The following is a 16,403-nucleotide window of genomic DNA, read 5'->3' on the forward strand; positions in this document are numbered from 1 at the left end:
TCCTATCTAAACTATTGATTTCCCCTTGAGCTTTTCTCTGCATGACAGTTGGCAATTTTTTTTGAAAAAAACAGAACTGGTTTCTAAATACAGAGTACATTCCTCAGGCTATTTTAATGCCATTCAGATCACAGACATGTACAGAGGTTCACTGGATTAGAAAACACACTTCAGAAAACTATAAGAGATTTGCAAAGACGAAACAACCCATGGAAGGCACTAAAGAAACTCCTGAGACCTTTCAATGCAATCAGTTGTTCATGACCATTGTACACAATGGATTGTTTGGGGTGTGTCTGTCCTTTCCTACGGATTCCAATTGTCATCAGCTTTGAATGGTTTTCTGGAAACACAGAATATGAATGGATAAATAAAGGAACCAGGGCTGAAGATAGTTGCAGAGTAATTAATGAATGAAATTAGTTCACAATTATGCTGCCCACGCAGTTGCAATTCTTTAATGACCTGCATATTTCTGAAAAAGTCATACCCTGCAGGCAATGGCCTGCTACAACCCTTTGTAAGTGAAGATCATTCAGATTCAGGGCAGTCCAACTTTTCATACCAAGTCAGCTGCAATAGTACTTCAACACGGAACCTGTGGGCCACACACTGCCTAGTGGCGTGCACAGGGGCTAGGGAGTGAGTCCAAAATCTGATGCCCCACCCTGTTCTCATGCTGCCTTCCCAAAGTCAGCTATACAAGGTGTCAGGCTTTGGGAGGAAGGCACAAGGCTATGGCAGGGACCCGGAGTCCTCTTACCTCCTTCACAAAGCACAGTGCCTTGCTCACCCAGCTTTAGGAAGGCAGCATTAGGTTGGTGGGGGGGGTGTCAAATGTTGCTGAGGGCCACCAAAAAAACGGTATTGAGGGCTGCATGCAGTCCTCAGATTGTGCATTCTGGTTCAGAGTGAACAGAACTGCCTTGCTTGATCAGACCAAAGAGGTGTCTACTCCAGAGAAGCTAAAGGTGGAGGCAGCAGTCCACTGGTATCTCACAAGCTCCACCCAGATGGCCCGCAGAATGATTGTGGGATGGCCAAGAACAGTCAAGCCAGTGCTGTGCATGCCAAATGCAAGGAGAGCTGGGAATGGTACTTTTCCCAGAGCTACTGACCCACATTGGTGGCAGTGGGAAACTCTGAAAATCTCAGAAATTGGTTCAAAAGAACTGAGGTAGTTTCCAAACTTTGGGGTGGAGTGTCAAGTTTTTGTCTGAGCACTGCTAGGGAGTTTGTTCTCCGCCAGACTGAATTCAGCTTAAGTACCTAGATGAGTCTTTTGGTTAGCAGTGAGCTACCTGTCCCCAGCGGGACGCTGGTGGCGTTGTGGGTTAAAGCCTCAGCGCCTAGGACTTGCCGATCGAAAGGTCGGCGGTTCGAATCCCTGCGGCGGGGTGCGCTCCCACTGCTCGGTCCCAGCGCCTGCCAACCTAGCAGTTCGAAAGCACCTCCAGGTGCAAGTAGATAAATAGGGACCGCTTACCAGCGGGAAGGTAAACGGCGTTTCCGTGTGCGGCTCTGGCTCGCCAGAGCAGCGATGTCACGCTGGCCACGTGACCCGGAAGTGTCTCCGGACAGCGCTGGCCCCCGGCCTCTTGAGTGAGATGGGCGCACAACCCCAGAGTCTGTCAAGACTGGCCCGTATGGGCAGGGGTACCTTTACCTTTTACCTGTCCCCAGAAAGAGTGTAAATTGGTCTATTGCCAACTGTTGTTCAAATTGGTGACATATGACCAAAACAAAACAATGTGACTATTGTTGGCCAATCTGTGGCCATCCAGATTTTGCTGGGCCATAATCCTCATCATCTCTGGCTACTAGCTATGCTGGCAGGGACTGACAGGAGTTGGGTGTCCACAATATCTGGTGCATTGTATGATCCCCTTTCCCACTCAAAGAACTGCAAAGCAGAGTAGATGTCTTAAGGAAATCAGCAGCACACTCACATAATAATGCAAGAAAAGTCCTGATGGCCCATCTAGTCCAGCGTTCTGTTCTAAAAGTGGTCAACCAAATGCCCTAGAGAAGGTGTGGAGAACCTCTGGCCTTCCGGATGTTGCTGAAACTCCCTTCATCTCTAGCCACTGGCCGTGTTTGTTAGGTGTGATGGGAATTGTAGTTCAGCAACATTCGGAAGTTTATAGGTTCCCCACTCCTGCCTCCAAGGGAAAGCCACAAGCAGGACCTGAGTACATTAGCACTCTTACCACGTGATTCTCAGCAACCCATGCTCTGAGGTACACTGCCTCCAACAGTAGAGGCAATAGCCTTTTTCTCCATGAATATGCCTATTCCTCTTTTAAAGCCCTCCAAGATGGTGGCAATCACTAACCGTTGCCTTTCTGCCATCAAAAGAGTCTGGCAGCAACAACTACATTGGAAAAAGCAAATTATGGGTTCAGGATACATGGGGGAGAAAAATCTCTAGCCAAAAAGGGCAGCCGGGTTGCACCAACAGATATTTTTAGCCAGATTTTGAGCCCCTCTTCTCTTTGATGGTGAGCCCAAAGGAACTGTCCACACCCAGAAAATAAATTTAGAAATTCTTTCCAAATTCAGCTTTTTGGTTAAGTCACAAGCCAGCTGCCTTGCATTCCATTAGACTCCAGCTGTCTCCCTCCCCATCCCAATAACACAAAACACACATTCCCTTCTTACACCCGAACAGGCACCCGCGTGTTACCTTAATGAGTCGGTTGGCTACTTTGTTTATTTTAGCAATACTGTTTTTTAGATTATAACCACAGTATTTTCAACACTATTTTCAATTGCCTCCACTGCCCAATTGCCCCTGAACAGCAGTTGCTGTATTGCATTCAGGTCCTGTTTTTAGGCTTCCCATCATGGGCCTCTTGTTGGCCACTGTGAGAACAGGATGCTGGACTAGACAAGCCTTTGGCCTGATCCAGGAGCCAGACTCTTTTGATATCCAAGTTGGCTCTCCCTCACCACACATCAGCACTCAATGTTTACCGGATGTAAAAGCTATGCACTGCACCCATGGTGTACATTTAATACATACAGCTTGTTGCCATGCGGTGAGCAGTAAGATACATTTGCACCAGCCTGAAAGCAGAAATCAGCTGATCACAGTGTTAGTGCAAGCCTGCCAGTTATTTCCAGGATTGAGTGCCAAGTATACAGATTTCTTGTCCATTTCGATTTCCATTCATAAATTGCCTCCATCTCATGTCTACATTAAAATGTTATTTTGGAAAAATGAAATTTATACCCAAGCATGTATTTTATCTCAGTGTACTTATTTCTTAAATATTTCATTATAAAATATGCATTTTAAACACCTTAAAAGTCAATAACAATCTCAAAATTCAGATAACTACAAAATTGGAAGGAATAATTTGTTATTCTGATCCACACATCAACCTAGGAGGTGCAGATAAGGGTAAATTGGCATCAGAGTTCACAGACTCCAATCCCTTGAGCATCTCTGGGGCCACTTCTGGGAGAGAGGAATGGCGATTTAGCTGTGGATCTGCTCGCTGCAACTGACAGAAGATAATTACAGTAGATTCTGGCATATTAGGCGACTGGGAATATTAGACAACCCCCCAAATTGGCAGTTGCAATTTGGGGGTTCATCTTAGAAGCCCAGTCGCCTAATATGCTAGGCAGCTCCGCACCGGGAGAAAGCCGCCAGGTGTGGAGCAGAGCCCACCGCCTCTGCTGCTGCCTCCGAAGTAGTGGGGGGGGGCTCCCCGCCGGGCGACATTCTCCCGGCGCAGAGCAGAGCCCACCGCCCGCTGCTGCTGTTTCGGAGCAGCGGGGGGGGGGGCAGGCTCCAAGCCGTGCCACCCATACCCGGCATATAAGATGACCCCCAACTTTTTAACCTCTTTTCCAGGGTTAAAAAGTCGTCTTATACGCCGGAATCTACCGTATGTGGTGATTGAAAAAATTCCGACAGATCACTCTGGAGATCATCATGATCTGGGAGTCAACCTCAAGACACTTGGATCAAAGCCGTTTTCCTGCTGTCTATGCTTGCATTTTGGACAGAAGATAGGATGAGCTGGCAAGCTATGGAGTAACACCATCATGCCAAAATGCCACACAGTCACCTTATAGGTAAATAAGAATCACATCCTCTCTTTTTAAAACATCTTTGGGATGCAGAAACTGTCACAAGACACCACCACCACCCCCCAAAAAAAAAATCTGCTGGGGAAAATCTAAAATTTGAAAATCTTTGAGTACCACTTTCTGTTGTTGAGAAAACAGAGAGGGAACTAATTCTTAAAGTATCTAAAGCAAACTAGAAGGCTTGATTTATGGTGGACAAGAAATATTAAAATGAATTATAGGAACTCCTGTATTTGAAAATCTTTAATCTTTTCCCCCCTCTGCCACGAAAGAATTGGTGAAACTGAAAGTCAAGTGGCCATCATTAGCTGTGGTTGATGGAGAGAGACCCCTGGAAATTTTGGTCTCCCAGGGTGAGAGATTGGGAGGAGAAAGGAAAAATCCCAGGTGAGAGCTGGCAGGGACTACTGTCCTTTGTGGGTGGTAAGGACCTATAATTATTTTACTTATTTGATTTGTATCTTCTGCAGTTGTAATTCACTAGATTATGGGAAAATCTTAATAATGAGGCCACTTTCTGCATCTCCAAATGATTTACCTCATCAACCTCATAAAAGGTAACTTCCTATGTATGAGTCAGATTCCTTGGGTCAATATGCTCCATATTGTAGGGTTGCTATACATCCAGTTTTTTTTGCCAGACATGTCCTCTTTTTCAGGGGTGAAATTACTGTCCAGGCAGATTTTTAAACTTTTGGAAAATGTCTGCCTCTGTGTTTTTTCTTCCTACAATTAGTTATAGTGATGGGAATGAGGAAGGTCCCAAGATGGACCTGGTGTGCTGGGTGTGGAACTTGTTGCCTCCCCACCTGGCCCACCAAAGGCTGTGAGGATGCAACGGCCCTTCTGGAACTTAAATAGATGGCTAAGTGTGGGAGAGTTGGGAGCGCAGACCGGTGGGAGAGGAAACATCATTTTTCTTTAGGGTGGGGGAAGAGGGTTATTTACTATTATAGGGGTGGGGAGAGAATCAGTTTTTTTCTTTCTGTTTGGGGCCATCAGGATTCGTTCCCAAATTGCCACTTCTTGCCATTTCTACAGAAGCGGGGGGGGGGGGGGGGGAGGGAGAGAGAAGGGATGTTCTTGGCCAATCAAGAAAGCTTTATATTTAGGAAGACGTATTATGCTTAAGTCTGCTCCCCCCCCAATCTTTTCATGATAGGAGATTTCATTAATGTCTCTTTGGAAAGGGGAAGAAAGTATCAGTTTGCTCTGAAAATCATTCCCTTTTTAAAGGGAGGGGCAGTATGCACTTAGGCTAGTATTGTCTGACACATTATGTTGTAAAAATCTAAATTGGTCTCAGTCTGAAAAGCTCAAAATGATGTTAGCCTAAGCTCCCTCACTACAACACTGTGTGGTTAAGACATGAGATTTTGCCCAGAGCCTCTGAATGCAATATCCCATGGGACTCCCACAACCAATAAAAAAAATTCTGGGGAGTGTGTTTGCTTCAAACAGTAGTATATGGTGCTGAAATATGAACATCCTTTGGAAATTGGCAAATGTGTCCTCTTTTTTGCTCTTCAATATTGTATATAACAACCCTACCATACTGCCTGCATTAACTGGCAGTGGGTCTCCAGGATAAGTGTCTTTCCCAGCCCTACCTGACGATGCCGGGGATGGAATATGGGACGCTCTACCACTGAGCTACTGCCCTTCTGAAGTCTCTACATTAGAAGCAGCTGAGACATTTAATCACTCCCAGTATGCACACTCGTCAGAATTACCCACCCTTGAAGCTGGTTGCCTATTGACAAAAACACAGGAGGGGAAGCTGCTTCAATGCTTTAAAAAATAAGCCTGTTGGAAAAAGAAACAGAGGGAACCTCCCATTTTAATTTAGAAGAAGCATGCCTCAACTATCAAAAGTTTGCGAAATACTCCTATAGACAAAGCAAGCTTGCGTAAGATCAATTACTGTGGATTAATTAACCTTAAGATGATGTAAATGTTGCAACCCTATGTATGCCTGCTTGGGAGTACACATCCTATCAAATTCAACAAGGCTTGCTTTCAAATAAGCATGCATAGAATCAGTCTCATAACCACCTGTTACTTTCAACAGAGCAATGTTAGAAATTCAAATATTATAAGCTAGGCACCAAATGGCTTCTTAAATCAAGGTCACCAAAATGAAATGCCTAGTTGCCATTTTGGGGCCAGACAGCTCAAAAGTCGTATTTTTCAATATGACTTTTTGGTTACTGAAATTCATTTGGATTGTGCAGATAAAACATAACCCACAGAATTCTACAGGATGTGTTACTAGTGTGTGAACACAGTCAAGATCCAAGGATCCCCAGGCATGCACCTCCAGATGATGAAGTCAGACACCATCCTGCTGCCCTTCGCTTGGTCATCTTCACTTGGTCGCAAGTGGCTAATAGCCAAGTGCGAAATGAGCCTTGCAAATTCCAAACGAGGTGAGGAACCTCAAGCCCAGGAGCCAAATGCAGCCTTCTGGCCTCTCTTTCTGGTCCTTGGAATACTCCCCAAGCCATGCACCCTCTCTGAGGCCACACCCCTCACTGGCCCTCCTTCACACCTGAGTGTTATTTCTTGGCTGGAATGTGCCCTTGATTTTTTATAATACTTCTTGATTGTATAGTCAGCAGTTCGAATCTGTGTGATTGGGTGAGCTCCTGTTGCTCTGTCCCAGCTCCTTCCAACCTAGCATTCGAAAGCATACCAGTGTGAGTAAATAAAATAGGTACCACTGTGGCGTGAAGGTAAACAGCGTTTCCGTGCGCTCTGACTTCCATCACGGTGTTCCGTTTCACCAGAAGCAGTTTAGTCCTGCTGGCCACATGACACGGAAAGCTGGCCGCGGACAAACACTGGCTCCCTCAGCCTGAAAGCGGAGATGAGTGCCACACCCCACAGTCGAATTTGACTGGACTTAACCGTCCAGGAGTCCTTTAGCTTTACCATACCAACTTCTTGAAAAAGATTCCAAAGCCCCTGGTTTGAAGGCAGTTTTGCAAATAAGCTTGCAGAAGTTGCTAGCTGCCTTTCAAGATATAATACCTGGGCTTATTATTTGCAGCCAGGAAGAGAAAGAACAGCCAGGTCTAGCTGTCCCGAAACGGCAGGCTGACATGACATTTCGTTTCTCCAATTAACCTGCTGGGACAGCCAGTTAATCTTTCACCAGAGGTTCACAGTGCTCCACAGTGCTGTTGGGATCCTTGCCTCCCAACAGCATCAGGCAAACCCCTGTGTCCTTCCTTTACCCCTGGGTTGGGGAATCCTTTTCAGTCCACATTGCTTCATAGGAACTTTTTGGGAGCAAGATGACACTAGTAGGAGGGCAACAGGTGTAATTCTGACAATGGCACAGTGGGCTTCATCAAAGCTGTACAAAGGCCAGAGTCTTCAATACTCCCTTTCCATGCTTGTCTCCATCCTCTACCCAGACAAACAGGTAGCTACGGCACAGTTTAAGGATACATCCTAGACAGGCAAAAGTACTCAAGGAGGGCATGGAGGAAGCCTGAGAGGGGAATGACAGCCTGGGAAGAGAGCTAAGGACTGGACAGAAGCCCAAAGGGCTATATTTGATCCTGGCTACTGCTTCGCCCCCTAACCGAAGGAATAGGAGATCCCCTGAAAAGTATTGCCCTAGGTTGCTTTATATACAGTTGCTTTATTCATCACACACACACACACACACACACACACACGCAAAGTAAAGGTAAAGGACCCCTTAAAGGATGGTTAAGTCCAGTCAAATTTGATTATGGGGTATGGCACTCATCTCCACTTTCAGGCCAAGTGAGCCAGTGTTTATCTGCAGACAGCTTTTCAGGTCAACTGCCCAGCATGACTAAACAGCTCTGGCACACAGAACACCATGACGAGTGCCAGAGCACACAGAAAGGCCATTTACTTTCCCGCCACAGTGGTACCTATTTATCTATTCGCACTGGTATGCTTTCGAACTGATAGGCTGGCAGGGGCTGGGACAAAGCAACGGGAGCTCACCACTGTTGGGTGGATTTGAACTGCTGACCTTATGATCTGCAAGCTCAAGAGGCTCAGTGGTTTAGACCACAGCGCCACCCGTGTCCCTCTGTCACAGTATTCTGCTCCAAGCATTCAGAAGATATTACTCAGCAATTAATCAGTATCTGGGGAACAATCTGACCTCTGACACAATGGGATGCTCACTTGTTTTAGACAGTTACCGTACTTGGTACAAGAGACACGATTTGCACAGTGCATAGTACTTGAAATCAGCTGCTAGGAAATCCAAGTCACTTTTTATTTCCAAGGGGTCCCTCCAAAACCTTATCACAGGAAGACAGATTCAGATGCTGCACAGAGCTAAGAAGTCAAGACAAAAAGCATTTAAAAATCATCAGACCCAGAAATCTCTCTATGCCTTTCAAGCAAGTAGAGACAGACAGGTCTGAACAGTGCCTGTTTGGTGGGGAAAGGGTGGTGGCATGACACCACAACTGTTACTGTACATTCCCCCAAGGAAGATATCCAGAGAGTCCTTACAGCACAGAACACAATACAACATTGATTTCTCTCTGCTAATTAAATGCTACATAATGAAACCAAATAAATTCACTGCTTGATTTGCAAAACACTAATTGAATCTTTAAATATAACACCTCTGGTACACCGAAAAGCAGCTGTAAACAGATACAGCTTAAAATCAGAGGAGACCCTTTAGGAGTCTGAAGTGCCACTAGGCATCCCAGTTAAATGCTTCCCAGTTCACTGCTTCAAGCAGAGGAATGTCTTCCTAACCTTTCTCTTTTCAAGACTAGGGAGAGGGAGATCCCAGCCAGATCCAGCATTCTGGAGAACAAAGAAGAGGAAGGAAGGAATATTAAGAGAATATATTCCACTCTTTCTACTAAACAGAACATTTAGAATTTAAAAATCAGTCATTATGCACAAAGCTATGCCACTCATTAACAGCCTTGTTTTTAGCTAATAAATGTGCAAAAATACAACTTTCAGAACAGTGGGTATTAGTTTTCAGAAATAATATGAAAGACTTGAGAAACTAATTTCCAGTGCACCCCTCTCAACGTATGCAAAAAAGCAAGAAAAATATATAAACAAGTAGAAAATTTATTTCAAGTGCCATTTGGAGTTTCCCCTCACAGGAGGCCTCAACTCAAACCTCTCTATTCAAACTTCAGTGGCAATGCAATTCAGCAGGAAAACCCCATCCCCCCTTCAATGGGTGCTGGGACAGGCATTTCCCCACCTACACCCCAATATCAGTCACATCTGGAAACACCCACCAGTTCCCCCAGTCACCACCAGTTTCATACCGCAAATCAGGAGCAGAAACTCTGGAAATTCTAAGTCTGTGAGGCTTCTGCAAATATCAAGAAAATGCCAAAGAACACTTTCATGAGGCTAATCAATAGAGGATAAGCATATACATGAATGCAAGAAGTCTCCTTCTGTTGTTCCATGCTACCTGCAAAGGACCCTGTTTGGAGGGATGAGGGAGAAAGCCAAAGGTCTTTGACAGGTTACTCGTGTAAACCACACATCCTCAATCTGATATCCTCCAGATATTTTGAACTACAACTCTCAACAGACCGACCCAGCGCCTTGGGAAGTAGCATCTACAGATACAACTTTTCATAGCTGTGTGTGGCTATAAACCCAGACCTCCACAGTCCCAGCCCAACACCACCAAATACCACCAAATCCTAATAGTGAAATACAGTAGGTCAGTGGAAATTAATACCACCCCCTTGAACACTACTTGAGAAAGCTCCCCCACAAAGTCTGCTTTATAGGACTCAACGAAGCTGGGGCTGATGGGAGTCCAAAATATTTGGAGGGCACTGGGTTGCCAATGTGCTATAGTAGTTAAAGGGTCGGGCTAAGACCCGGGAGACCCAGGTTCAAATCCCTACTCAGCATGAAGCTCACAGGATGGCTTTGGGCCACTCACTGCCTCTCAGCCTGTTCTACCTTCTATGGTTATTGTGGGGATTAAATGATGAGGGGGAGAATCATGCATACCACCTTGAGCTCCATGGAGAAAAGCTGCAATATAAATGCAATAAATAAATAAATAAATAAATAATAAGGAGTTGGAAGAATAAACTCTTTATCCAGTACTGTACTAGGATGAATTTACACTATAGATTTTATTTAAAAGGCCCAGGTCAGGATGGGGAAAAAGTGTTAATCTGCAAGTGGAATGAAGTTTGTTTTACAGAGCTTTATGAAGCATGAGAGCTGGGTTTTTTATAGAGTTGGAAGAAAAACAAGATACTCTGTGGCATTGGGGAAACCATCTATTCTACAGTAATAAGAAGAATCTGATTTATGAAGCTGGAGATGATTGTTCAGGTCAGGAAACAAGATTATCTACTGTATTGCACTATGAAAGTGGTTACATCGTGGTGCTGATAATGCCAATGCTGCAGGTCCAATTGCCATATGGGAGAGAAGCATACTCCTGCACTGCAGAGGGTTGGACTAGATGATCATCAGGGTTTCTTCCAGCTCTACAATTCTATGATTATATGAAAGAGTCTGTTCTGAATGAAGTTTCGGGGAGAGGTGCTGCTGCTGCTGCCATATGGGGAAGGAGGAACTCTGCTCTGAATGGTTCTGTGCTGAAAGAAGTTGAGAAGCTTATATAGTTCTGAGGGAGAGAGCATACCTGACACACAGGCCTGAGAAATAAAGAGTGTCCTTTGGTGGGGTGGGGAATCCAGTTCATTCTTTTAAGATTGGTTTTGAGAAACCCTCCCAGTAGTATGTGGGGCTTGGTGCAAGTCCCCCCTTTAGGTCAAGAAGCCTTCAATGTCTTTTACAACAGGGGTACATGAATGTAGAGCCGCTATTCCATGGGGCAGGAGTAAACCTGTTTTATAGCACCCTCCTACAGGACTGAAAGAGTAAACAAATAGGGTGCAATAGGAATTATTCCACAGGAGGAAAAAAGGCTGTATGCAAATATCAGGGGGATACTGAACTTAGGGAAGATGGCTCTGATTCTATGCATAAAATAAAGAGCATTGTATGTGAGGAAATTAGGAGCATCCCAGGACCTATGGTTTGAGTTAGTCCCCAAACGTATGTGTCCTATTGGACTGACAGCAGTGCCAAGAGGCAGGAACCCTTATTACTCCACAGTATTAGAAACAGCATTTTTTTATAATAAAAAAGGGGGAAAGGGGGTGTGTTCCTCCAAAGGGGGTAGGAAAGACGCCTTTTCTATAGGGCTCCCTATACTGGGGGTATGTGTGTGTGCATCTCTCACATTTGCTATTTATGATTTGCAGCCTTACCCTTTACATATATTTTTTTAAAGCTGCTCTTCTATAGGGCAGGAAAGGGCCTACTACTCTCTGGCATTTAGAAGACTTTTTTTTAAAATGAAAAGAGATGGGGCTGCTATTCTATGGGGCAAGAGGAAAACGTTTTTAAGAAAAACAAAAGGAGAAGGGGACAAGAGGAAAGTCGAACTTCAATGGATCTCTGCCGTGGGCGCGGGAGGATTACTATATTCTGTAAGGCGGCCAGACCCTTCCGGGTGGGGGCTGCCTCCATTGAGCATGGGCGGGGGGGGGGGCGTGTGTGTCTGTGTGATTCTCTCTCTCTCAGACCCATATAAATCCAGCTGATGAAAGAAATCAGGAACCAAAACGGTGTGTGAATGAAAAGCCCTGGTCTCTAGCGCGCCCCCACCCCACACAATTTCCCTTCCCCCCCGTCCCCAAAATACCGCCCCGCCGACTGAGGAAAGGCGGACGGCCTCCCCCTGCCCCCTTTCTCTCAGCGGCCTTCCCGCCGTCCACCCACCTGCTTTCTCGATCTTGCCGGACATGTCGCGGCCGCGCCGGGGCTGGGCTCCGATCCCGCCCGCCTGCAGAGGGGGGCTTGGGACGGGAGCTCGGGGCTCAGAGGCCCAGCCCGGCTGGAGGAAGCGGCGGAGGTGGAAGACGACGACGACGACGACGAAGCTGCCGCCGCGAGGGAACACCCGAGCCGGGCGGGAAGGAAGCCAGTCTGCTCCGCCTCAAGACGCCGCAGCGGGGCCTAAGACGAGCGGCTCAGCCCGGCCTCCTCGTCCTCCTCCTCCTCGGTCGCCGCCGCCTCGTCTCGCTTCCCCTCCCTCGGCCGGGCCCCGGTGTGTGTGAGAGAGAGAGGCTGGAGAGGAGGCCGCACAGCGCGCCCTGCTGCCCGCCCTGGAGAAGGCAGTGGAGCCGGTGGCGGTGGCTAAGGGGAGGGAAAAGGCCTCTCGCCTTCTCTTTCCCTGCTGGATGGCAGCCTGCCTTGGGAGGCAGGGAGCCCCCCTCCCCACTGGACTCAGTGGGGCAGGGGGAAGGCCTCACCTCGTCATGAACCAGCCCCTCTGCTTAGGAAGGGAGCCCCACAGAATTCAGCAAGCCTTACTCCGGGGAAGCGGGCGCTGTGACCTTGCTTGGGAGGAAGCCCTGTTGAATTCAGTGGGGCAAAAAGGCAAGTGAGAGCTGGACCATAAAGAAGGCTGATCGCCGAAGAATTGATGCTTTTGAATTATGGTGCTGGAGGAGACTCTTGAGAGTCCCATGGACTGCAAGAAGATCAAACATATCCATTCTGAAGGAAATCAGCCCTGAGTGCTCACTGGAAGGACAGATCCTGAAGCTGAGGCTCCAGTACTTTGGCCACATCATGAGAAGAGAAGACTCCCTGGAAAAGACCCTGATGTTGGGAAAGATGGAGGGCACAAGGAGAAGGGGACGACAGAGGACAAGATGGTTGGACAGTGTTCTCCAAGCTACCAGCATGAGTCTGACCAAACTGCGGGAGGCAGTGGAAGACAGGAGTGCCTGGCGTGCTCTGGTCCATGGGGTCACGAAGAGTCGGACACAACTTAACAACAACAAAGTCCTGTCTAGTCAGAGGCGGGTCCCTCAGGGCAAAACACTGCCTACACAGGAGTAAACCCCTCCAAGGAAATCCTGTGTTAAACCCCACTGAGTCCAGCAGGAGCTTACTCCCAGGGAAGTGCATATATAGGATTGTCAATAATAGGTTTTATTTTACTCCCAAGTTGCTCAAGGTGGCATAAATAAGTCACCCTCTCCCCATTTTACCCTAATGACAACCCTGTGAGGTAGATTAGGCTGAGAGGCAGTGACACGTCCAAGGTCACCCAGTGAGCTTCATGGTTGAGTGAGGTTTAAATGGGGGGGGGGGTAGCAGCAGGGAGAAGCACATACAGCACCTTGAACTGTTTGGAGGAAAAATGGGATATAAATAAATGCAAACAACGCTAATAAAGTAAGCATGGATAGGACTGCAGTCTCTGTGTCTACTAAGGAGCAATTATAAAGTTTCAAGGTGACTTCTCACCATAACCAACTCAACGCAGGGGCAATTGGGTTGCCTGTGGACCAGGTGTAGTGAAGCTTTGTTACCCCTCCAGGTGTTGCTGAACTACAATTGCCCATCCCTGGCTGTGCTTGCTAGGGCTAATGGGAGCCATCATTTGATAACGTCTAGAAGGCCAAGGTTTCTGCCCCCCCCCAGCTGTAGTAAATGGTTAAGAGGAGTCTGAACATCATATCAGAACTAAAGGCAAAGTAATCTGTAGCCATTTTGAGCAGGACTGGGGAACCCATGGCCTTCTCCAGATGTTGGACTCCAAGCTCCCATCAACATAGCCAAGAGTTCAAATGCCTCATGTGAAATACTCCTGCTGCTTAGAATTCTTAGTCACTTTTCAGCTTCAGGTGAAAATATTGCAAGATCTTGAGGACATAAACAATTTATGAACAAAACAATCTTTCACTGCCCCCTCCATATCAGCAAAGCAAAGTCATAGAGTTGTAAGGGACCACAAGGATCGTTTAGTTCAACCTACCCTGCAATGCAGGGATCTTTAGCCCAAACTAGAGTTTGGTACTCAAACTCACAACCCTGAGATTAAAAGCCTCATGCCCTACTGACCGAGCTATCCCAGGGATTGTGTGAGTTTAATTTTCATTTTCATTCAACTGTATTGTTTTTCTTTTATTTCTTTACCATAATATGTTAATTGAATTATATGTTTTTGGTTAAATAAATAAAAATAAATATTTAAGAAGAAAAAAACCCTGGCAAGTGGTCAGGGATGATGGTAATTGTAATCCAGCAACATCTGGAGGGCCATAGGTGCCCTAGCCCTGATTTAGAGACCAAACTGGAGGTAGGTTTCCTGGTCTTCTAAATATTTCTGTTCAAGTGAAGCTTTTCTCCTGGTATGGAGAGATTAAGAGATGGGTAGTAGCCTTCCTTTGCTGGTTTTAGTTTATTTATCTCAATGCAAAGCATTTACATTTCCCTCAGCCTTGCATTCACTTGTGTATTTAATCTTCAGAATAAGAACGCATTGGCAATTATGAGCTCCCTTTCACATGCAAGCATATTTCTATCACACAGAGCATAGTCAGACTGTGGAACTCACTCCCACAGGAAACAGTGACAGGATGGCTTTCAAAGAGGATTCCACAAATTACAGAGGATAAGGCTATCAGTGTCTACTAGTCATAATGGCTATGGTCTGCCTCCACAGTCAGAGGGGCAGAAATGCAGAAATACCAGTTGGTGGAAGTAGGGAATAAACCTTTGCACTCAGATCCTGCATGTGGTCACTTCCTATTGAGGCATCTGGTTAGCTAGTGTGAGAAAAGGATGCTGAACTATATGGGACTTATAGAATCATAAAACTGTAGAGTTGGAAGGGACCCTGAGGGTCATCTAGTCCAACCCCCTGCAATGTAGGAATCTCAACTAGATTATTCATGACAGATGGTCATCCAACCTCTGCTTGAAACCTTCAAAGAAGGAGAGTCCACCACCTCTTGTCGAAGGTTGTTCCACTGTTGAACAGCTCTTACAGTCTTGTGTTCTTATCCAGATTGGATCCTATTTTGACTTTGGAATAACAAAAAGCAGGTTTACCCCCCTCCCTCAGCCCCTAAAAAAGTGAGACTGTGTATCCATGTATGATGGGAAACAGGGTATCATGCCAGTGTAACTGGGAGGAAAAGGTTTAATTAATGAATAAATGACACATTCTCCCCTCACACTGGGCACTGTGCCCTCCTCTATAACCAACTGCCTGAAAGGCATGGCTTCTTGTTGGTTCAATTGTAATCCTGACCCTGGTTGGTGCACTCTTTGACAGTTCCAGTGGAAAGCCTTGAAATTATTTTGGCCAGACAGAGAGAGTGGGTGGCCTCTAGTGGTTGTGGGGGGGAAAGAAATTATGCTGCATAAATCTGGCATAATATTTTTTTAAAAAATATTTTTACTTTCCAAAACTTTCTAACCCTTTTAGGGAACCTGTACCACACCAGCTTGCCTGTTGGACACCCCCTGCGTGATTGCTACAGAACCCCATTGCTTGCAGATAATTGTGGGAAAGGTTCTGGCTTGCCCCCTCTGTTCCTGAGGTGACAGTTCTGGTGAGTAATCTGCCTTTCAGGTAAGCTTTTTCCATATTATAGAGCTCCATGTTAAGGAAGTCCCTGTTTTTGTAGAACAGCATATGTAGTTTTTGAAAACAAATGAAGAATTTTTATGTTTAGGAAACAACAAGGAGAAGCAGGACTAAGATGCGGAGATAAGCTCCAGAGATCCAGACCGTGGGGAGCCCCAAGAAATTAATAAATACAATTTGGACTATAGTTTGATCTTTTTTATTTTAGTTTTTTATTTTTTAATTGATTGGATATTTAATTGGATGTTTTCAATTGGAAAATCAATAAAAATGATTTTTAAAAAAGAATTTTTATGTTTCAACAAACCATTCCAGTTGACTGATGTATTTATTTATTTATTTATTTATAAATATAAAATAAGGTCTCTGCCTAGGGCAGTGGTTCCCAAACTTTTTCAAGCCACCACCCCCTTAGTTCCATAAGTTCATCCCCAGTGCCTCCTACCCTGCTCTATAGAAAACATGATTCAGAGCAGCTGTTTGCACAACTAATGTTATTGTTGGCATCCATCTGTCTCGAGAGACAATGGAGTGCACTTCTGGGGCTGCAGTCGAACTGCTGGAGAGTCCCAGCGCCTGCTGTGGCTGCAGAGACCAGTAATTCATAACTGCTGCCTCCTGTGCTGTTTTTGCTGCATTAGCAGCACCAAAAGTGGCACCCCCAGGATGCAGGCCTTGGCAGTGTGCATGGAGGTCATGGGCTGCCCATACAACCACTGATGTGGTCCAAGGGAAAGCCTTTGGCACCAGTTTGGCTGCCAGGAGTTTCTAGAAGTAGGCATACAAGGTTCCAGCCAACTGCAGGGACTTCACTAGAGATTTT

At 45.9% G+C, this 16,403-nt stretch overlaps 1 protein-coding gene and 1 long non-coding RNA gene across 9 annotated transcripts in view; one reads left to right on the forward strand and one right to left on the reverse strand.

Moving 5' to 3' along the window:
• Positions 1–12,189, reverse strand: part of RAPGEF1 (Rap guanine nucleotide exchange factor 1) — a 111,548-nt gene extending 99,359 nt beyond the window's left edge. For 2 of the 8 annotated variants that reach the window (XM_079962535.1, XM_079962537.1), the window contains exon 1: positions 11,911–12,185. In XM_079962535.1, coding sequence (XP_079818661.1) covers positions 11,911–11,935 — 25 coding nt within the window. In that variant the 5' untranslated portion in view covers positions 11,936–12,185. Of the gene's footprint in view, positions 1–11,910 lie in introns of all 8 variants that reach the window. The other 6 variants (XM_079962536.1, XM_079962538.1, XR_013835007.1 and 3 more) reach the window with 5 other exon arrangements.
• Positions 12,190–12,404: 215 nt separating this feature from the next.
• Positions 12,405–15,798, forward strand: LOC307208157. Its single transcript, XR_013835020.1, has 3 exons — positions 12,405–14,066; positions 15,419–15,545; positions 15,669–15,798. It is a non-coding gene; the product is annotated as an uncharacterized lncRNA (long non-coding RNA).
• Positions 15,799–16,403: the final 605 nt, after the last annotated feature.

The sequence above is a fragment of the Podarcis cretensis genome (genome assembly GCF_951804945.1).
Source record: "Podarcis cretensis genome assembly, chromosome: Z".
NCBI classification, from domain to species: domain Eukaryota; kingdom Metazoa; phylum Chordata; class Lepidosauria; order Squamata; family Lacertidae; genus Podarcis; species Podarcis cretensis.